At 38.0% G+C, this 24,501-nt stretch overlaps 1 protein-coding gene across 1 annotated transcript; it reads right to left on the reverse strand.

Annotated features, from left to right (window-relative positions):
• Positions 1–1,175: 1,175 nt before the first annotated feature.
• Positions 1,176–24,364, reverse strand: KIN (Kin17 DNA and RNA binding protein). Its single transcript, XM_037150388.2, has 13 exons — positions 24,188–24,364; positions 20,808–20,902; positions 18,346–18,389; positions 18,140–18,262; positions 17,176–17,357; positions 16,376–16,424; positions 15,349–15,406; positions 12,357–12,483; positions 10,169–10,219; positions 7,796–7,864; positions 6,594–6,693; positions 4,826–4,926; positions 1,176–1,423 (listed from the first exon to the last, which is right to left on the reverse strand). Exons 1-13 carry the CDS (start codon positions 24,299–24,301, stop codon positions 1,361–1,363), a joined length of 1,176 nt encoding a protein of 391 aa, XP_037006283.1. The 5' UTR covers positions 24,302–24,364; the 3' UTR covers positions 1,176–1,360.
• Between the last annotated feature and the right edge of the window lie 137 nt (positions 24,365–24,501).

Raw genomic sequence — 24,501 nt, forward strand, 5'->3', positions numbered from 1 at the left:
CAGTATGACCCAGCCCTTAAAAAAACGCTGTTCGCACTCTGAATCCCACAGAACGCAAGGACCAGGGGTGTCTAACCTGTGCAGCCCTCAGGCCGCATGCAGCCCGGGATGGTTATGAATGCGGCCCAACACAAAATTGTTAAGTTTACTTAAAACTTTTTTTTTTGCTCATTAGTTTTCGTTAGTGTTTGTGTATTTAATGTGTGGCCCAAGACAACTCTTCTTCCCCTGTAGCCCAGAGATGCCAAAAGATTGGACACTCTCCCTTTTAAATTATGTGAACTCTAAATCCCCTTGTTTGTGCATATGCAGATATGTGAGGTGGGTTTCTGTTTTTTTTGCACCCCTACATAATATACTGCTTTATGTATTTTGAAAAGCATAGTTCAATGTTGCTGGTGGGATTGTAAAACGGTGTAGCCACTTTGGAACACAGCCTGGAGGTTCCACGAAGTGTTAAACACAGCTGGTTATCAGGTGAACCCCAAGACGACTCAGCAACCCTACTCCTAGGAACAGAAAGCGTATGTTCACATGGAGTCTTGTACGCGATGTTCACAGAAGCACTATTCGTAACAGCCCCAGAGGAGAAACAATCAATATGTCTGCCAACTAATAAATGGATTTTTCAAAGTGTGGTATATCATACAGTGGAATGCTGTTCAGCAACAAAAAGGCAACACGCCACAACATGGATAAGCCTTGTAAACATTATGCTACATGAAAGCAGCCAGCCATAAGAAACCCACATATTGTATGATTCTGTTTATACATGTCCAAAACTCGCAAATCCTTAAGGCAGACATAGAGTAGATGAGAGTATGAGTGACTATGAGTACAGGTTTTCCTGGGGAAGGATGGAAATCTTCTAAAATTAGATAACGGTGATGGTTGCACTACTCTGTAAATATACTAAATAAAAACCACCAAAATTATAAACTTTAAATTATGTGGTATATGAATGATATCTCAATAAAGCTATTCTATGTAGTTTGACTTTTTAAAATGTAATTATATAGTTCAATGTTACTACTAAAAATAGAGTATATGAACAATTTCCTCTAATTATATGATTCTCATTTGCCTTATATAAAACTTTGTAATAACATTCTTTTAATGAAGACTAAAAAAAATCAAGGAAATATTAAAAACAAAATAAAAACAAGAACAAATTTACAGTTTTGATACTTTATGAGACATAATTAATTTTTAAAAATTTAGCTAAACAACTATACAGTAATATTTAAATAAATCCATTTGATTTATACAAAAGAAACACCCTAACACAGTAGAGTCTCATAATGCCTTGGCAAACACCAATTTGATGCTTTAGAATTTTAATGTTAATCAATTTTCAAACTCAAGCAAGTTTGGAAATGTCTTCATATTGAATTCCTTCAACTCTGCGTCCTTTCAAAGGGCCCTACAAATGAAAGAAATGGAAGAAAAGGTTAAAAACACACGTGTACTAATAACAGGAAAATGAACTACACTTAGAAATACAAATTGGGTAGAGTTAACATTTTGGTATGCCTATGAACTTCAACAACAGTCGGTGGCATTCTAATTAGGAACTGCCATCATTTTCTTTGAAGGCAACTGAAAGCTGTTTCACCAGATGCTGCAGCACGCCCTGTTCACTGTTGGGTGTCAGCTGTGCCTCCGGGACAGTGAGATGCCCTAGCTCCCTGAGTGGTAGGTGTGGCCGTGAGGTGGAGCTCCAGCCCATGGAGGTGAAGTGGAAGTGCACGGAGGTGAACAGAAGTGAACAGAGTGGGGCATGCGTTTCCAGGGCCAGACCACGCTATCTTCCGCTCGAGATCCAACACTCTCCTTGGTCTGCACGAAGCAAACACAACTGTAAAAAGCCACTTACTAAAGGTGGTAAAGCCACAAGGGCCGTTTTTCGGAAGGGCCTCGGGCTCACAAATCACCCTTTGGAAAAGAGCTGTTCCATTTTGGACTTTTAGAATGAGAAGTAAACTTCTACTATATTTGTGCCATTATCAATTTGAAAGCTTTTTTTTATATATAGCAAATAACATTATTTTAAGCAATATACTCAAACATGTCTCTCTAGTTTAGCTGTAAAAGTTAGCTTGTCGTTATTGCAGAAAATAAGTGCAACTTTAAATATATTTTCATCTTCTCTTCATATCCAACCAAAAGGGGAGGGAAACTAGATAAGGAAAGTACTTGTCATAAAAGCTGACACAACCTGGGGACACAGAGGCTGAGAATACAGGCTCTGGACCCAAGTTCAAATCCCACCCTCAGCCTGTAAGTAAACCATGCATTTTTGGGGTTGTTGGAAAATATAAATGAATACATACATACCAAATACTTAGACTACCTAGAACATAGTATGAGTATGAGCTCAATAATTTTCAACTCACTATTAAATCTTTTTGTTAAAATGTAACAGTTGGTTCTCTCCTTGCAAAATATAAAATGATGGTGTGGATGATAATGACTCCAACCCTGAACTGAGATTTGAATGTTTTTTTACTCTTACTCATGCCTTCCATTTAAAATGCTTTGTAAGATGCCATTCTTTTAATATATAATAATGATTGCATTTAAAAGAAGTAAGTTCCCGTATAATGGATGACCCAGGTTGAGTTTTTCATTATCAAGTTTAAAAGTCAATGATCAATTACACTTTTATGATGAGAACCACAAAGTTGGGGACTAAAAATGAGTCAGATATTTGGGTTAAGTAGGCAAGAAGCTAAAAGACTGAGGTTGTTTTTGAACACTTTGTTAGCTATTTAAAAATCATATGTAAGAATAATAAATGTTTCAAGTATACTGATAATAAATTCAAAATTGCAGAAATGGTAAAAACAGCAGGAATCATTTGAAATGTTCATGTTTCATGGTAGTGATATGAGAAAACATGGGCACATGGACAGACACACACATGCACATGTAAACACAGATTTTTTTTTTCTGGGGGCAGGCAGGCTACAAAAGAAAAATAAAAAAAAACAAAAAATTAGCCATGGTTTCCTCTTCCAAAGGTAAGTACTGCTTTGCAATTAACTAGAAAGGCTTTTTATGAGGATTTCCTCATAGGTTTTATCCCAGGACAGGTCTGTAAGCAACTAAAGCACAAGAAAGGAAGGTGAGACTATGGGTTTTGGTGCGGAAGAGAAGAAAGTAGTTCTGAAAAGTCATACAAACTGTAAACCAAAGATTATCCGGATCGAACCTAGAATACCCTTGATAGTAATTAGTTGTTCTGAGCTCTCCTAAGATGAAAACGTGAAGCATGACCTAAATTGGACAGTATTATGAAATTAAAAGTGGAGGAGGATCAAGCAGCCACAGAAATATAAGACTTCCCATAACCATATATTGATCGAGTCAGAGAGAAAAACTGACTTAAAAAAGTCAGTTTTTAAGTCAGTCTGATAACCTGTTCATTCAGTCAGCTTGACCAATTCCTCAGTGACAGACGGCACTACCTTTCCCTTTCCCCTCTAATTTAACATAGGGACAGTTTCCGGGTTCGTATTGTCCAGGACAAGAAAACAAATGCTTGACCCACTTCAAATGTTCTTCCTCTCAAATAAGGAGATACTTTTTTCAGAAAATCTTCGTGAGACACATATTCTCTAACCAACACACAGGTGGGTTTAGGGGCCTATGAGTTTCTTAAGTACATGACACTTGGCAGTTACATACAATTTTTTGGAGAGAGTTCAAAACTTCCATCAGACTCTCCAAGGCGTCTATTATTCCCCCCAAATAATCACACTTGCTGAACTAGAGACAAAAATGTCTTTCATATAGAGGTAAAGACACATAACACATAGTTCAGATTTTAAAGAGTATAGGTAGTTAGGACAAAGCATGTTTCAGATCCTTCCTTCTTCAGACATCTTAAGTCTCCCTTTGTCTCAGGCACAAACCTGTTGCTGAAATATCAATTCTAAATCGGCAATTTTTATATGTGAGATTTCTGTTATTTTATTGATCTTTGCTACCTTAAATCCTTTATGAAAGGGACTATTTTAAAAATTGACCTCTGTGGCTTTTGACGTGTTAATTATGACTATACATTCCCCACTAATTATACCATGCCAAATTGAGTTTTATATTAGATGTGAGAGAAAAAAGTCAGAATATGAAAACTGTATGTGTTGTAGACAGTTTTACAAAATATAAAGACTGGAAAGGAGTAGACCAAAATATTAATAGGGGTTATCATTTGTCTGGGAGATTATGGGTAATTTAAAAAGCTATTCATATTAAGTTGTAATTTTCAGGTTTTATACGAGTATTACTATTGACTGAATGTGTCCCACGAAAACTGCGTATGTTGCAGCCTGATGCCCAATGTGATGATGACACCTAGTGGTGGGGCCTTTGGTCACAGGAGCGGGGTCCTCATGAATGGATTAGTGCCCTTGTAAGGGGACTTCCAAAAGTTCTGTCCCTTCTACCATGTGAACACACATGAAGAGGAAGCAGGTCCTCACCAGACACCAAATCCGCCAGTGCCTTGATCTTGGACTTTTGGCCCTTGGACCTGTGAGAAATATATTTCTATTGTTTATAAGCCACCCGGTCTATAGTATCTTTTTATAGCAGCCCAAATGGTCTAAGACACATAGGCATTTCTTTTGTAATTGGAAAAGAAAATGTTTTAATGATGGTAGAGTCACTAGAGAAAATAAGCCTATGGATTTTTCTAAACAGGACAGAAGGCAAAGAAAAAAATCCAAACTCTAGAATAAAACAAAAACCAATCCAATGACAAAGAACTGACACATTTTTAAAGCATTTTGACATTTCTGTCTTTGTGTGACATACTTACAGTTTCAATGACTATAGTAGCTGAAAAGGTCTTCTCATTGATGGATTCTAAAGTACCTTCATTTCCTCTGTAGCCTCCATTTAAAACGAGAATTCTCTTTCCTGCAACAGAGAAGAATGTAATACTGAATACAAAGAAAATGTGCACTTTTTTCTCCTACTTTGTCACAGCAAAATGCAATTACACTGAATAAAGATAAGAAAAAACAAAACCCTCCTCTTATAAGTTCTTAATCATTTAAGAACTCTATAATATTCTAAAGCAGAGTTTAGATTACCATAATTGCTATCACATTATAAGACTCCATTTTCACTTCTTTGTCAAAGGGGTATGGTTTTAATTTTAGATTGCATGGTGTATAGTGAACGTATTTGGAAGAAATGCTCAGTGTCCAGAAGTAACCAGAGAAAAATTTGCTTACTTTAATTCATTACTTTTTAAAACCATAAGAGAGAAGTGAGAGGGAACAATTATATTATAGAGGAAAATGAGAAAAACAGGGGGAGGATAGGGATGGTTTTACAAGAGTATTCACATGTTAAAACTTAACAAAATGTATATTTTTAAAAGTCCAGTTTATTGGGAAAAATTTTAATCCACTAGATGAGTTTTTATTTTAGAGTGAAAGAATGAAGGCACTGATAAGTAAATATTTTACAAACTAACATGATCATTGTGCCAGCAATGACATCACCAGGAAGAAATTGTATCGGAGGGGAAGAACCTGACCAAAGAGCATTAATACTAGACACTGTACTAGTATCTGAATGATCAAGTTAAAGAGAACTAACTATGTAAGAAACAGAAGATCAAAACGATGAACATTAAAATGGTAATGAATTCACAACTATCAAAACTGAATCTAAAAAACAAACTAAGCAAACAAGCAGAACAGAAACAAAATCATAGATACGGAGATCAGAGGGTTATCAGTTGGGAGGGGAGAGGGAGAGAATGGGGGAAAAGATGCAGGGATAAAGAAGTACAAATTGGCCCTGGCTGGTATGGCTCAGTGGATTGAGCAACCAGCCTGTGAACCAAAGGGTTGCTGGTTTGATTCCCAGTCAGGGCACATGCCTGGGTTGCAGGCCAGGTTCCCAGTGGGGGGTGCACAAGAGGCAACCAGAAACTGTTGTTTCTCTCACTCTTTCTCCCTCCCTTCCCCTCTAAAAATAAATAAATAAAACCTTTAAAAAAAGTAGTACAAATTGGCAGCTACACAATAGCCATGGGGATGTAAAGTACAGTACAGGAAACAGTAGCCAAAAAACTTACACGCACGACCCATGGACGTGAACTAAGGTCGGGGAATGCTGGAGGGAATGGGAGAACCATATGGAGTGGGGCAAAGGGAGAAGTATCGGGATAATGGTAATAGCAGAATCAATAAAATGTATTAAAAAATAGATTCTTAAGGAAAAGAAAAAACAAAATACTGGATTTTATTTTACATTTCAGGTAGCTAAATAAATACTGAATATTAATAATAACCCTAATGTGACTGAATTTATCCAAATATGTCTGTGTTTTGCTCCTGGAAAAAAAAACTCTGGGAAGGGAAAATTAGTTCATGACACAAACAGCTTTCTCAGCAGACTGGCAAATTACCACATCACCAAGTATAGGACCAGTTATAATGGCAGCTATATACTTCTAAAAAGGAAACTCATATCTATAACTATCCAGTAATATCAAAAAGCTATGGCTTGATGAATGGAAGCATTCATATTGATGGCATATGCATTAAATGGTCTGCACAAAGATTTACCTGGTGCCGGAATTACTGTTTCTAAATGAGTCTGGTCAAGTTTCAGCTTGTCTCCAGAATCAATCATCTTTACAACAGCTGTGTATTTGTCAATTACTTCCTGTCATGTAAAATCAATACTTTGTGAACACAAATTTCAAAATGACAGAAATAAAATGAAATAAAGTTCCATTCAAAAGAAGAGTAACTCCTTCTATACACAACACTATTTTCTAGTAACCATTTACTATTTCTTAGTCCAAGGCAGCAATTTTCAACTTTTTTCATCTCGGGGCACATATAAACTAAACGCTAAAATTCTATGACACACCAAAAAATGTATTTTTTGCCGATCTGACAAAAAATGGGTATAATTTTTATTCATTCACACTAGACAGCTATTTTTGATCTGACAATCTAAGGGGGAAAGGGTCTATGCCCCTGACTAAACAGGTACTGCGAGTATTAAAAATTCTTGCAGCACACTGGTTAAAAATTGCTGGTCCATGGTCACTGGTTCGATCCCCAGTCAGGGCACACGCCTGGGTTGTGGGCCAAGTCCCCAGTGGGGGGTGCACAAGAGGCAATCAGAAACTGATGTTTCTCCTAATTTTTCTCCCTCCCTTCCCCCCTCTCTAAAAGTAAATAAAATCTTTAAAAATAAGAAAGACTTAAAGAAATATAGTGAGAGGGATAATTTCGTCTAGCTTCAAGGACAGTGGAAGAACAATTTATGCATGTGCAGCCTGGGTGCCGAAATGAAACTATATTTAGGAAAAGCAAAAGGGAAAAAAAAGAACTGGAGTGTTGATTTTTCAATTTTAAAATCCTAGACCAGTCAAAAGACAGCCTCTCAGGCAAAACACACGGAAGGCCTCCTGGGAATTCTGGGAGCACAACTATACTGCCCATCATCAACAGAGAGAGTGTATCTTACTGATCAGCAGGGTGTGCACGCTGAGTTTAAGAGGTGCCAGTGGGATTTCATGCACACTACTCATACACACTCCAGTAAGGAAGCAAACGGAGGTTAAGCACAAAAATGGCTGAAAATGAATTTCTCTCCAATGATTAAGAATTCAGCTCTCCTTTCACAGGGCCATCAAGAACCTTAGACATGTGCTTTCTGCTAGTAGGACCTGATTTGAGAGGAAAACCAAACAGCCTTTCTTAGTCTCCCACTGGCTCCTTTCACAAATTCCATTCACAACTTCCATTCTTACCTTAACAATGCCCTTTTTTTTATGATATTTCTCTCCAAGTTTTTTGGTTATAATTTTCACGATAATTTCCTAGAGAATTACAATAAAAAATAAAAATGAAAGGAAATAAGTAAATTACCTTTTCTGTTTTACTCCTTCGTTTTAAAGGTTACCAAAAGTCACTGTAAAATGTGACCTCTCTGCAAAGTAAGAAAACCTGGAGTTCTAAGCCTTCCCAACAATGGCGCTTCCTTACTAGTCTTTCATTCCTCCTTTCTCTTCTTCAATACAGTTACCAAGAGGAAAAAATATCTATCTAATGACTGATTTCCATAGTGAAGGAAAGTTTCCTGAAGTCTAGGACTTTTAGCTATAAATTTCAACTCTATTACTTCACATCTTCCATGAAGAGGTTCTTTCTCCCTATCCACTGAAGGAAGTGAAGAGTGTTGAGGATATTTTACTGCTAGTGTTCACTGCGGACAGGCGTGCAGATGGCAAGACACTCACTGCGGATTCTCAGGACACGACAACTCTCCAGTGTGCTTTTCTCATTATGTTGCTTTGAATTTTTGATACAGATGAGATTCCTCTAGATTAAAGCATCCTTCTGTTGAGTAACTATTCTCAAATGTAAGAAAAATCTGGGCTTATTTTATATTAACATATTTCAATTTTGCTTCTTTAATTGTTTTCCTGATTTGGATTAGCTGCGCTAATGGCTGATAATGGAAATTAAATCACCTTATTGCTATATATTCGCTATAGTAACTCTACATTTGCTACTTCAGGTAACTATAACAGAGATACCAGATGGTCACAAGTACTTCACTAACCTGTACTAACAATTGTATGAACACAAATTCAGTGAGGACTTTGGGGGAGGGTATTTAATAGAAGGTAGACATGTTTAAGAGAAGACTTGAAGGGTCTTATTCTTAAGTCTCTGTTTCACTAAGACTCTCAAATAAAGAAAATAATACCACAGCTTCTCTGATTTAGCCAGAGTATTTCTGGACTAAATCTCTCAAAGGCCCTCATTAAGAGACAGCTCGTTACATCATTGGACTTATTGATACTTGCTCACAACAAATCTGTTCAAAATCTTTCTTCTCTGAGTTTAAAAAAAATGAAGCTCTCTGATCTCTCTCTGTGGCCTGACTGCTGGTTATTTAAGCAAATACACTGCCCTTTTCAAAATAAGAAACACACTGAGTCATCAGAGCATTGTTGGTTAATTCTCACTTTAAGTTAACACTCTGTGAGAGGACTAGGTAGAAAAGCTGAATAATTTACAGTGTTAGAAAATTATCAACAGAAAGTAACACTTAATTGAATGTTTTGTTAATGGAAAGAGATTTTTTAGACAAAGTAAAACTTGGAATGTTTTGCCTTTCTTCTTACTACCTTCAGGTGTTCTCTAATGTTTTTTATTATAGACACTGAGATAAACACAGAAAAAATGTCTTAAGAACTAACTACTGCTTTAATCAAAACTGTTGATTACATTTTCAAAAACATTACATAAAATTATTAATGTTCAAATGGTAGCTACTCTAACAGAGAAAACGAAAATAACTCATGAGCGGTCTCTCCCCTACAGGTCCCTCTGGTACTACTCTTGACCCAAAATTCTACTCAGAGATGGGGTCAGGGTGACGAAAGCCTCCCAGGAAGTACCATTCGCTGGTTAAGAGTACGACCGACTGAATCAGATTGCCAGGGAAAGCTGGGCTCACCACTAACTAAATGACCTTGAGGTAAGTACTCAAATACTATACACCTCAGTTTTCTCACCTATAAAACTAGAGTAATAATAATAATAATAATTACCTTATAGGGCTGATATGAGAATTAACTGAAATAATTTATACAAAATGAATATTTCCTATGAATACAGAAGGCATTTTGTTATTAAATAACTCATTTCATGATCTGTCACATGACCCCCAAGGTGGAAATGTTTCTCATTATATAAAAACATAAACTAAGACATGGAAGCTAAATTATTTCCAAGTTGTGGGAAAATGACTATGAAGACCTGAATCTAAACTTTGAACTTCTTGACCTTTGCAGTTATTATTAATCTTATTTTTCAAATCAGAAATTGTCTAAATAACACATTACTTTTTACTAAGTTCAAAACAGAACATCAATAAATAATTTTAATGTTATTTAAATGTTTATAAATTATTCTAAAATTATCTTAAAATCATAAGCAATAATAAGCAACAAAATACAAAGCTTTCCTTGAGTTTGCAAAACTAAAACCTGATATTTCAATCTATGTAATTTATATAAACTTGAGAAGTGTAATTATTCATACCAAATGCTATGTAAATCATTCCCTTGAAAGTACATTCAGAAATTAGGACACTCCAGCTGAGTACGTACCGGCTGCAGCCAGTAGTCTGTCCGGGCAGTTCTTTTCTTCTCCTCTTCAATCTGTGGAATAGACCAGACACTCACAAAATGATCTCTTCACAGTCCTCACTTCATTTGAATAACATTCTATTTAGCAAAAGAACAACAGAAAACAGACACTTCTCAAAAGATCAATAATATAATTTGCAAGCTCTGATCTGCAAATAAATATGTTTTTGCAATTAGTTTTGATTTTTAAGAACTTAGATTAAAAAAAAGTCATAAAGCAAGTCAATAGACCAAGAAAATAAACACAAATAACCTCTACTTAGGCAATACTGAAAAGCACACCTGCACACCAAGTACTGCCCTCACCCGCCTTCCTCCCATGTGACTGTCATGAAGAAGCAATGCTTTCAAGTGGTAAAAACAACACTTATGGACCACTTTTGCTCAGCACAATTAGGTACAGAGTCTTAGGGCAAAAGGAACTTCCCTGTTTGATAAGGATAATGAAGGTTATAAATGGAGGGGAAGAAATATACAGCCAAGAGAGATGTAAATGAAAGGGAGACCAAAAGAATAAAAAGCTGAGTGGCCAGTATGACTTTATATCACACCTTCTTCTTTCTCAGCTGCTTAAAGTTAGAACCTTAAGCACCAACTTTCAATGGAACTGAATGATGCCATTCTTTGGTTGATCCTAAACCTCATTTTAACTCCTCCAACTTCCAAAATTCAGCACATTTTACATTCCAAGCAGGTAGATCTGGCCTTCCACTTTCCTTTGGATTAAATTTAAAAACTCCCTCTCTGCTTCTCTAACTCTTGCGTTTACCACGCAGCAGGCACGCTGACTCTTCCTTTAGATGTCTGGCCTCTAGCTCCCTCCTGCCTCCGCACAAGCTATCTCCCCACACTGGATGCTCAGACCTCCTTAGGCCTTAGCATTTTGTACGTAATTACCTACTGGTTCACTCGCTCGGGGAACATCTCCCTCACTAAAACGAAAGCTCCATGGCACACAAGGACTGCTTTTATTCTTACTCCACAGACCCATGCCTCACACAATGCTTACCCAGCACATAAGTGACTCGCATTTGTTGAATGATGCAATGACCACGTCTCAGACTGTACACATCTTGTGTTTTACTTAATACTTTTTAGACAGCTCCTCCTTGTGTGAGGACTCAGTAACGGGGAAGACTGAACAGTGACCTCCTATCCCTCCACATACGAAGAAAACAATGGAGAGACCAAAGGAGATACTACAGGGGACAAAAAAGCTGTTTCTTATATCCATTTATTCTTTCTCTTCACCTGTCCTTCCTCTTCTCTCTTTCCACTTATTTCATAAATTTATCGATAAGGTAAGGTGATGTGTTAGAAGGGAGAAAGGAATATTTAGGACTACATTAAGAACCTTCTGCAGAACTGCTCTAGAGTTCCAGGCAGAAAATATATGGCCCTAGATCCAGATAATCACAAGTTTTCAACAATTCATCGCATAAATTTAGCCATCAGGTAAAATCAAATTAAAACTATTTCACAGCTTCTTCCTGCTGCCGAGAAGGCGGCAAGGGGAAGTCAGACACTAGGAGAGCACAGGTTGGCGGGGGAATCTATGGAGGATGATGATTTCACAGCCACAGATGAACAACAGAGCTTTACTCCCAGCTTCCACTACAACTGAAGTCCCTCTCTTTGAACTCTACTGACCATAGTGGCATGGAGAGTTGTAAAGATTGCATTTGAGGCAAGAAACTAAACCTAGTCAGGGAGTTCTAATTTTATTCCAAAAAACTGCATCTCGGATCCTTTTCCCTAACCTAGTACATGCACATTTTTCTAATCTTACAGTAACCTAACAATGGTGAAAGTATTTAAGCTTCTTTGGTTTAAAGTGCATCAGTGTGTGTGGGGGTGAGAGGGGTATTGAGCAAAAACAAAAAACAAAAACAAAAACCAAAAAACCCCAAACCAGAAAAACTCACGAACATGGTCAACAGTGTGGTGACTGCTGGCGGTGGGGTGCTGGGGAGAGGTAGAGGGAGGTGGGGGGCCGGAAAAATGGTAAAGGAAGGAGACTTCATGTGGTAAACACACAACACAGTGTACAGATGAATTGTGCACCTGAAACTTGTTTCATTTTGTTAATGTCACCCCAATAAACTCAATAAGAAGAAGGAAGAGTCAGCAGGAAGTTTATCAACTGTACCTCCATGATTTCGTCAAGTGCAGATTTCTTTTTCTTCTCTTTTGGTTGAGCTGAGCTCCGGGGACATTCTTTCCGTTTCACTGATGCTGCAGTCTCTATTACCTTCAATGCACTCGGTCCCAAAGAACTGATAAAAAGAGCCATGCTTGTTAACAAAAACTCTACACAAAGGCTTTAGAATGTGCAGAATGAACAACAAGATTCATTTATAGTAGATTAGTCAAAACAGGGAAGGACCCATCTGTATCCTTTACAGGACCGCTGGCACCAGGAGAACACATACCCTTCCTGTATTTGATTCCTCTACCTCCTCCTCACTCTTCGGTGAGTGCCAGTATAACCAGTACAGCACAGGGGTGACAGCACCAGCTCTGGTGTTAAGCAGATCAGCGTTTGAGACTAATTCTCCTAGGGCTTGGAGTCATAAGCTTTTCTAAGCGTGAGCTCCTCATTTAAAAAGGGATAATAATGTGACCCAACTGGAAGCTCAAATGCAAGGATTAAATGTTTGGTAGGAGTCTAGCACATTACTGCCAATTCTATTTTTTAAAGCAAAGATCTTTTTTTTTTAAAGATTTAATTAATTTATTTTTATTTTTAGACAGAGGGAAACCGAGGGAGAAAGACAGGGAAACATCAACGTGTGGCTGCCTCTCACACGCCCCCTACGGGGGACCTGGCCCACAACCCAAACTTGCCTGACTGGGAATCAAACTTGTCACCCTTTGGTTCCCAGGCTGGGGCTCAATCCACTGAACCACTGAGCCACACCAGCCAGGGCTTAAAGCAAAGGTCTTAATATATCACTTAAATATTTTTGATTGCCTCACTGCCTAGAGTTGACAGTGTAAATTCTAGTTTTTCTTTAGTGTTCATATAAAATTGTCACCACTGATCCCAGAATAGTATCTCTGGCTTACTATGTTCATAGGCCACTGTAAATAATTTGCTATTGACTGAGCCATGCCTTGTGCTTAATGCCTTTGCAAATCTGCATGTGCCTCTTTTATACCTTAAATCATCTCTCCATTTATATACATCTATTAAAAGTCTTTAAGATCCATTATTCATGAGGTTTCTTGAATGGTTTTTTGAAATGCCATAGCACTGTAAGACACACATGACACCCCACCTTGTAGTGTAATTATTTAATCTGTCATCTTTATAAAAAAATTAAACAAATATTTGCACAAAACTACCATGGAGATAACCAAGAAAAAAAGTGTGATGATTAGAAAATACAGTAGAATTATTATTGTCCATTATTTGTTCTAAATATTAAAATTAAAAAAAATATTTAAAGGTAGCATTAGAACATTCTTTTCAGAGGGAAATCTGACACATACATAGGAGGTGATATGAAGATGAAGCAAAGAGAAATTTAAAGACCCTGGTCACTGAGACAAGAGGGACGCAGCCATAAGCCAAGGAGTGCCAACAGGTACCAGAAGCAGATTCTCCCACAAAGGCTCTGGGGGGAAGCACCGCCCTGCAGACACCTGGGCTTCAGAATCCTGACCTCTAGAAACAGAAGAGATTTCCACTGTTTCAAGCCGCCTAGTGTGTGGTAATTTATTAACACAGTCATAGAAAACTAATACAAAGGTGATCAATTTGGGGGCACTGGGACCAAGCTTAACATTCATCTACACTTAGGAATAACAAATAATAAAGGAGAACAGAGGGAAATACAGAAGGATCTAAAACCATATGATATGTGTGTTATGATATATTCAAGCCTGTCTTCCAGGTTATATCAATAGCTTAAAAAGAATTTTCAAATGTCATATCAATAGCTTAAAAAGAGTTTTCAAATGTACCATATACGGAACTCAGTTAACCAATATCTTCATGATGCCTAATGTAGGTGTTAATTCTGAAACACTGTGATCAAAGCTACGACATCCGGTAAGCCACTGTGAAGCAGTTCTACATTGCTGGCTCGGCCAGCCCTCTCCCTTCAACTCTTCTGGCCACTTCAGCCATGCAAACAGGCACTAGCCTAAAAATTAACCCCTGCTCCCTGCCCCACATGAGGGCCTTAACACACAGCATGTAAAACAGCCTAAAGCTAAATTCACATATATACTGATACCTTCCAGAACATCTCTTATATTTAGCCTTTAAATTTCAACTAAATTGACTGCATTTGCACATCACAAACAATGAATAAATATCTGATGAAAGAATATATAACGAGAAAGGAAGATGAAAAGTGGATAGAAGTGACTACATGCTGTATCAGGGTTTAGCAAAGTACAGCTTGAGGGCCAAATCCAGCCTGTGGCCTGTTTTTATAAATGCAATTTTACTGGAACTTAGCCACATTCGTTTGAGTACTGCCTACGTCTGCCTTTGCACTCTGACAGCAGAATTAAATGAATGGTTGTGACAAAGACATATAACGATGACCGACAATGTCTAGAATATTTACTGTGTGGCCCTTGACGGAAAAGTTTGTGGACTCCTGCCTACACTAACTATCTAGAAGTGAAAGCAATGACTACTGAGTGTGTACTAGTGTATTTATACTGCACTAGATGATAGTATTAAGAAGATAGGTTAATAAGCCTTTATTCCCAGAAAAATCACAACGCATCAGACAAGACAAAAAATGTATACCCTGGCTGGCCTTTAACTTGCTAAGTGGGCAGTGACAGGAAGATAAGCAGCACTGCAGCAGCACAGAGGGACCGCTAAGTGGGGAAGCACACGTGGAGGAGCAACGGTTTATCTACGTGAAGCCATTAATCAAAAGAAGCCTTTTTTCAAAGAACAATCAACTTAGGACAGGCAAATAAAAAAACAGTGGCCAACCCCCCCCACACACACATACGCACACAAAATAACCCCAACCAGCCATCAAGTACAAATAAACAAACAAAAATAGAACCAGAAAAAATATTATTCACAATACTGAAGCTTTTAAAATGTAGTTACCAACATTTCACAAAACTTCTCAAATTCTAAGATACCTGTTCATGTAGCTCACCTTGACTTAGAAGATGTTGCTGTTGAACTACATGCTCCTTTATTCAAGTTAAATGTCACTAGAAGAGAAAAATTGGTATTCCATGTATTTCAGGAAAACGATAATAAAACTTATCATATAAGATACCACAGTGTATCCAAATAGAAATTCATGGGCAGTCTGTCATCATCGTTGTTTTCCATGACCACTCTGAATAAATGAGAGCAGGACTGCTGCTATGAAGAAGTCATGAATTCCTGTAGAATATACTGGATGGATGCTTACAGGGCTGGGAAAGACCTTCATGATCGAGCTGTGGCTGACAGCCTTGGCCGCCTCTCCACTCCACTGCCCTAGCTCCCCTCACTAATAGGAATCCAATTTTGTTTGAGTATACATACCTCTCATACATGGTGCAGAGGATGTTATGGGCTGAATGCTTATGTCCCCCCAAATTCATGTTTGAATTACTCGAAAACCTAATGCCAAGGTGACAGGACTATAAGGCGGGACCCTTAGGAAGTGATTAGTAAAGTTCTTATGGTCTAAATAAATCAAAATAATCCCATTCCCTTCCCAGTGACTGTTCTTGAGGTGGACATGTGATAGGCTGGCCAATGACATTCAAAAAGAAGTTCACTGGCAGGAGAAATATCATCTAGAAAAATCTTCCTTGCTCACAGGGTACTCCTACTCCTGAAGGGATGCTCTCTGTCATCCTCTGGACAGTGCTGGGTCTGCAATGATGGTTCGAAGTGCCTGCAGCCGCTGTGTGTCCAGCTGCTGAGAGTACGGCATCCTGAACTACTCCACCTTGGGACTCCTGGTATGGCAAGACACTTCCTTATTGTTAGGCTACTTTGTTAGTTGCCAGTGTTGTTACTTGTAACTGAGGGCATCCCACCCAATCTGCTAGTACTGCCTTTTCATTTTATCGATGAGAATAATGCAATTCAGACAGATTACATCTTGCTCCCAAACATGCTGTTAACTTTTTAGCAGAGTATAAGAGCATTCACATTAAAAAAAAAAAAAGAAGTAAAATTACCTTTCTCTTCATCATTTTCTCTGCTTAATTCTGTAAAAACAGGAGCTTCCTAAGGGGGAAGAAAAGTTTGAAGGTTTGAGTCATATTTACTGTCAGTGTTCATTATTCCTTAATTAGGACTTTCTACCTATAATGCAAGGCAGCCCTAAGGTACCACCTGAAAATGACTGAGGCTCTCATCAAGAAATTACATGTATTGTAAATACTCTCCAATTGAAAATTATCTTACAGAATTAAAAAAAAATCTTTTGTTCACTACTGTATCCCCTGTGCCTGGCCCGTAGGAGGGACCCAATAAATATTCCTTGAAATAAATGTCTTGATCTAGTTATTCTAACCCCCGAACCACCACCATGCCCTCCCTTCCCCATGTACCTGGACTTTGACCACTAATACAAGCGTTCTCAATGCAGGGGTTACATCTACCTTCACATCTGCCCCGGGCCAGAGCAAGCTTTGGCTCTCTTCATTCCTACACAGTGTTTATCTCTAGCTCTGCGTTAATTGCAATCAGGAGAAATTATGTTTTTTTCTTTCCCATTAACTACTGCCTCTTTTTAGAAATACAAAAGTTGAGGTTTAGAAGATAATATAATTACACAAGATTGTGAAGTCGGTATGTCAGAGACTGACCCAAGTTTGTCTCAACTCCAAAACCTGGGCTTTTACATTCAGCCCTGTATTTCTTCTCTTAGTGAAGGAATAGTATCTATAAAACTCAATTCGATGCTTAACAAAACAAGCAATTCCACTTCTCTAGCCCTTTTCCTACTGTCTGTCTCAATGACTTTGTTACCCACCTGCTCTTTTCCTTCCAGCCCTCTTCTCACTTGCTCTTCAATAAACTTGGCAGTTTTTTCTTCATCATCAAGGTCCTGCTTCTTCTTTTTCTCTAGTTCCAGTTGCCGGCGGATAGTTTCTGGGTCCCTGTCTATATACTGAATGTACCAGCCTTTTGGTGTCTCATCCACTTTACATAAGCCTTAAAAATATTAAGCAGACACCATAAATTTGTATACAATCAAAGTTAAAGGTAAATACAAATGTGTTCTGTCTCTGTATAATTTACTCATTCATTCAAATACACAACTCACGCAGTACGTGAATTTTCCATATTCATAATGAGATTTAGATATTTTAAGCAGAATATTTTATCTCTTCAAACACAAAAAATTACTGTCCTGTGTTTCAACTAGCTAGGTTGAAGCAACATATTTAAACAAAGAAAACATAGGAAAGAAGTATTATCTTGCTTAGTAATTATTTAACTAAGTGTTTGATATCCAATGAGTACATGATATTCTGCTAATTTAATTAAGTAGAAATCATTCCCCTAAAATGGAATAACACACTTGAATAAGTACACATTAACACAAAACTTCTCTTTCTCCCAATTTTTCATGCTGACTAAAATTGGAAAAAGAAACAATAAATTTTAAAAAATCTCCTTAAGAAGAGGGACAAGTTTCCTAGAGTGAAATGCATACGGGGGTGTGGGTGGAGGAACAGAAGAGGATTGATAGTAATCCTTAAACTAGACGAGAAGTTGCTTCAGTGATAAATCTTGGCTCTGTCCAAAGAGCAATTCTAGATAGCCATACTCAACTGTAATACATAAAACAACCCTGGAACATTATGCTTCTTTCCACCAGTTTTTAAATTACCCCACTTATCTTCTTTTCCATAAATGTACACAGAAACCGGAACAACTCTCTCCCTGCAATGGAGCCACACACCAACTGTTCAAATATGTCTTATTCTTACCTTCTCTGCCCAGCCACTTGGTAAAATCAGTCAGAGTCTCCCACTGAGTGGCATTCATATGGATGTGCTCTCGGTGGCTGATATACTCATTATAAACAATGTTGTTGTGAACTCTCTTAGTGCCTAAGAACAAAATAAAGAACTGTTGATCCTGAATAGGTTATAGGACTAAAAGTTACTATGTACACAATACTTAAGATGCTTACCAAAGCGTCTCCTGAGAAGTTCTAGAAAGTCATTTCTGAATTCCCTAATAAAGAAAGAAAAGCATTAAGGTAATTTCTACGAATATATAGCATTACCTTCCTGAAACTTAAGCCACTGAACAGTCTGAATTCTCAAATGATGTCAGGAACATTTACTGAGTATCTGTTATAAACCTTTAAAAACTGAACATGGGAAGAATCCCAAAAGATTATAGTTTTCAAGAATTAAAGTTATGAGTCAGTTTGGAGTTGAAACTTTTTGTTTTGGCAAATCGGCCAGAGCAAAAGTGACCACTCATCTTTGGAGAGAGAGCTTCAGGGAGCCTCTTAGCACTACTGACTATGGCATAACAACCCCATTCTACAGATGATAAAAAACAAAACAAAACAAAACAAAACACAAACCCTTAATCCACAGATAAAGGAAGGTGAGAATAAAACATAAATCTTCACCTAGGTTACAATCTAGCAGACCCAATCATAACAGAAGTCAAACAGAAAAAGAGATGTAACAAAATGTCATAGGAAGAGTTGAGGGAGATATTCAGAGGTGCCTGAAGGTGATTTTTAATATGGGCGGTGAAGCATAAATAGGATTTATAGAGGTGAAGAAGAGGAGCCCATTTCCAGCAGGCACCGACACAGGAAAGATTCACACATTTGAGAAGTGACAATCGAATCTGGCAAACACTGAAGGCAGATAAAAATGACTTTGAGAGTTGGGCAGAATAGAATAACAGGGAGAAGACATAGGGGGAATACATTAGGGCTAATCTTTTAAGTACCTTGTAGGTCATGCTAAATAGGTCGGTTTTATGCAGACAATGGAAAAACATAAAATAATTTACTTAGGAGTTACTCTGTGAAAACCTATAATTTGGGAAGATAATTCTGGTGGACAACATATAATAATAACTCTCATAGTGTGGTCCCAGACCAACAGCATTGACATACGGGGGCACTTGATAGAAACACAAAGTCTACAGCCCATCCCAGAGCTACTAAATCAGAAAGCGGGTGTGGGGGTCTGCCATTCTACCTTCACAAGCCCTCAGGGTGATGCTGATACATGCACTGGCTTGGGAACCACAGGCATAGAACGAGTACAGGAGGAGCAGAAGCTGCAGGCTGGGAGACCAGTGAAGAAGTCACTGAAACCTTTTAGGTGGAGACACTGAGGATGATTACGGGGGCTGAAAATGGAAAAGGCATAATTCTAAAGGGCACTGTAGAGCATCCATCTGAGGGAATTTCCAGAGGGCTCTGAGGTTTACAGCTTAGCAGTCTGTGTAGGGAGTTATCAGCCAGCACAGGAAACTAGAAGGTGTGGTGGGGAGAATTCTAACTTGAGCTTTAGAAATACTGACTTTGAGATAGCCTTCAGAAATATAGATTAGAACTGCCCAGAAAAACAAAATAAACAAAACAAAAACCTGTAACTCAAGACAGATGTTAGGAATGAACATCCAGACTTTGGAGTTTATGTTTATTCAAACATAAAGGTAACAGAAGAATAATGAACTCATGGAGACTGTGTGGAGTGGGATGCAAAGAAGCCCAGCAGGCACCCTGGAGGACTTCCTACATTTGAGGAGCTAGAAGAGAAAGGGGAGTTAATGAAGGAAGTGAGCACAGAGAGTGGCAGGGAAAAAACCAGGGAAGAATGTGAATCTGAGAGGTGTTTTAATTGCAAGTTAAGACCGTTACCCACTGAGGAGAGATCAAGGAAGAGGGAGATGGAAAAAGCCATGAATGACTCTTAGGGGGCCTGACAGAGGCACAAGGCAGCTACATTGGACTGAGGGAACGGAGGTAGCAAGGAAGACACTGAGGGTAGGTGGCTCTTGCCAGGATGGTAATTCCCAAAATGTGCCATTTGTACCCTGGTGGTACTCATGATGATCCTAACATCAAAAGGTCTAGAACTTTAAAAAGCAAGAGACAGATTGACGCAACACTAAGTACTATTAATAATTAACAGCTAATATTAAGTATCAGGCACTCTTCTAAACATTTTAAAAGTATTATATAACCTCAGATAAACCCTATGAAGGAAGACAATACTTGAAAGAGGGTACTATTTTTAGTACAGATGAGATGAAAACCCAGAAAAACCTAAGTAATTCACTTACTCACTGAGTAGAGAAACCCAGATCTGAAGGATTTAAAGTCAGGTAGTTTGACTCCAGAGCTGTGGTCTTAGCCACACTTATTTTAGAAGAGAAGATAGTTTCATTTGTTTGAAGTGAAAGAAAAGAAAAACTGAATCATGAGAACCATTTTTAAAACAATTTCATATTATAATAAATTGTCCAAGGAAGACAGAAACTGGGTACGAAGACCACATAGTTATGTTAGTATGTTAAGAATAAACAGAGCCTCCAATATATAAAATATTAAGCATCTATTAAATGTCTGACTGAGTAAAGCTTATGACATAAGAATGTCTTTTAGTTACTTACTCTGAAAAATAATCCATAAACTGCTGAGGATTTTCTGAAGCCAGCAATAGTTGCCTCTGATGAGATTCGGACATACAATGACACTTAAAGCCATTCTACAAAGAAATGTAAAGAAGAGTAAGTTAAATTCTGATTTAGGTCATAATGAGGCCTAAAGAGAAATATTTAAATAAACTCTAAAAAAAGATGTTCTTTGATGGCAAACTGTAAAAATTAATAAAATCGCTAGCCATAAGCACCCTATTTTTATTTCTAATTCTTTATGAAGTTGAGTTTTGCAACCGTGCTAATCAAAGAATAACTTAGGTATTAAAGAGACAGAAACATAGTGCTTTACGAAACAGACATTAGTAAGAAATGCTATTATGCACAGTAACATAAGAGTGATTTCAAGATTTGGGGTTTTTTTTTGACTCAACAAACTTCTGTTGAGCACCTACTTCACACAGTGTTATACAAGTACTTCAGTAATTTCCATTAAGGATACTATTTTCCACTCACTTTCCTCTACTTTAGCTATTATCCAAAATACATTGTTACATAATACATAAACCCACCTTTTGACTTTGTATCTGTTCAACTTAGCATTTGAATCTGATTCTTCACTAGTAATAGAAATGAAAAAATGTGCCTCTCCTTCTGTACCCATCTCAGTGACTAGCACTATACCACACACCCAATCACCCAAGGCAAGATCAAGGCTGGCATCCTGGTGTCTTTCTCCTTCATCCTGCACTCCATTTATTACTGAGCCTACTCAGCTTTCTAAATCAGTAACTCTTATCCAGTCTCTCTGCTCAATACCATGGCTACTATCTTGATTTCATCTGTCTTGATTAGGGTAGTTTCCTTATCTTTGGTCATCTAAAGACCACCTATACAAGTCTTGCTCATCTGTGTGCTACCCATGCATTACTCTTACTTAAATGTATCTTAAAAAGAAACTTGGTATTGGTTTCATAAGTGAAAAACCAGTCCCATTTTCCACAAATTAAAAATAATCAATAAAATGAAAACAAAATAATGTTATTAAACCCTAGAAATACAAGGGAGTGGATGAGCAGGAGTAGAATACTCTGGACCTGACATTCCTCCCCTTCAATCTTCCAATGCTGAGACAGAAAACAGAGGCAGAAATTCACAGGGTCAACTTCTCCCCTAGGCTGTCCTCTCACGTAGGGAAGGGAAATAAACAGATCTGGAAGCAAACAGGCCAGAACCACCACAAATGCCTTAAAGGAAAGAATTAAGTATTTATCTCCCTTTTCCTATTGGAACTGTATTTGAGGATAACATTTGAGTGATGAGAAAAAGCTCACTTTTGCAAACGATCTATTGTAGAAAGAATTAGAAAAGAAACCAGTCTGCAACTCCTAAGGAAATAAGTAACTCAGGTGAGGATGCTAAAGCACACAGATGAAAGGTGATGGAAAACTAGATATATATATGGTCATGATTCCAAAATATCATCCTACTAGTTACTTGCACTTGCAAGATAGAAAATATTACTTTCTAACATTATTCTCTTTACTTAATGACATGGGCTTCCTTACTTTATGCAATATGAAATACACTGAATCACCTATAAAGTATTCGTCCCCAAAATATTTAACCTGAACTTAGTAAAGTCTTTAGAAATCAAAAACTACACAAATTATAGAAAGAAGGCAAAAGACAATGACAAGAAAACAATTTAACATATCCAGAGAGTAGGAATGCTCTGATAACAGTCTGACCTGGTCTCCAAGTTCCTGGCAAGGAAAAAAGTTGGGGAGTGGAAGGGAAGGGAGGAGGAAGTGGGTCCTATTGTAAATTTACAATTTAGAAACAATTAAAAGTCCTAATAATGTGGAGAACAGAGACTTTTAGGCCAGTGAAACTACTCTGCACAATACTACAATGATGGATACATATCATTATACATTTGCCCAAATTCACCAACTGCCCAAAACCAAGAGTGAACCCTAATGTAAACTATGGATTTTGGTGATAATGACATGCCATTATAAAACTTTAAAAAATAAAGTTTACTTTTTAAAAAGCCCTAATAACCAAATCCAATTCATAGATTTTGATTGTATCTTTTTTTTTAAATTGTCTAAAAAAGCATTTGGCAGAACTAAGGAAATGTGAGTATGGTATGTGTATCAGATGAAATAAAGAAATTTTTATCAATTTTGTTATGTGTGATGGCATCTTTTGGCTCCACTGAAAAATATCCTGATATTTTAAAAATGCATATTTAAGTATTAAAAGGTGAAATATCCCAAAGTTTGGGATTTACTTTAAAATATTTAAGAAGCCAGTAAATATGACAAAATACTGAAATGTTAAATCTGGGTAATGGATTTATTCATAATGGGATAATGGAATATATGGATGTTCAATGTACTAGTCTCTAGTTTTCTGTGTGAGATTTCCACCTGGACTTAAACAGCAAGAACTAAAGAGAAACAAAAACGAGTAACAGTATCAATGTTATTCAATGTTGAGTCCCACCTAAAATATCTATCTCATGTGCACAAACAATGGATTAGATTATTCCTACTGCCCAACGTCCTTCCATCCTTATCCAATTCAATATCCAGAGAAAAATACCACATCACTAACCTGCTCTCAATTCTTCAAGGCAATTCATCATTCACCTCATTAATGCAAAAAGTGTCAACTCCAACAGGGCACATAAAACTTTTCAAAAACTATCCAAAAACCTCCTGAGGTCTTTACACATATTCCATTCATTTAAAATTCACAACAATCTTACAAGTAGGTATAGTTATCGTTCCTACTTTACGGATAAGTAAACAGAGACTGTAACTAACCCAAGACCACACAGCCGCAACAAGTGGTGTGGTTACGCTTCATAATTCTCAGTCTGACGCGAGTCCACATCTTAACCACAATAATATCCTGGCTCTAGCCCATTGTAGCTGCTCCATAAATTGTTAAATGAGTGGCGTGCAAGAACTTATTTCTTCTTTTTCATCTGATCCTGAAATAAGGCGTGAATCCTAATCATATCTTTGAGACACGTCGTCAAAGGTGATTGTCCAGGAGCCTGGCATTTAATTATTCAAGCCTCCGTTTTCCGACACCTTGACTGGAATCATTTCGAGCTGCAAAAGCTTTTATTTCCCATTTCTTTGGGGGACCAATTGGGAGAAAAGCGGCGTCAAAGACCAATGATTTCCCGCTAGGACGGGGGCTGCAGGAAAGGATGTCCCTACTGTGTTAACTAGTTGACTCGCCCATTACAGACCCATGACTATGGACCTGAGACCCACGCCTTCACGCTCAGCATCAGGGACTTGAGCCCGGATTTCCAAACGGACCCAGCCAAGGAAGAGGACTGGGTTTCGGGCTATCCCAGGCTAGCTTACCTCGTCCCGGCACTGCTTCTGGCACATCTGGCAATACCAGCGCAGCTTCTGAAGCCCCTTGGATTTGATCCTGTTGGCGATGGCCTTAGGAGTAAGAAAATCTGACTTTCCCATCGCGACCACCGGAGAGCTACCACTTCTAGACCCACCTTACCGCCAGCCGGAAACGGAACTGGACTGACCTGTGGGCGGAACAAATACCAGCTAAGAGCCGGAAAAAGGTGGGGCCTCGGTAGGCTGGGCCCCCAACGCTCGCGATGTTTACGGCCGTTCGCGTCAGGAAGAGAGGCTAAAAAAGAAAGCGGGAGGGGAAT

Source organism: Artibeus jamaicensis, unplaced genomic scaffold (assembly GCF_021234435.1).
Source record: "Artibeus jamaicensis isolate MK-2021 breed Jamaican fruit bat unplaced genomic scaffold, CSHL_Jam_final contig_426, whole genome shotgun sequence".
Classification (NCBI taxonomy): Eukaryota; Metazoa; Chordata; class Mammalia; order Chiroptera; family Phyllostomidae; genus Artibeus; species Artibeus jamaicensis.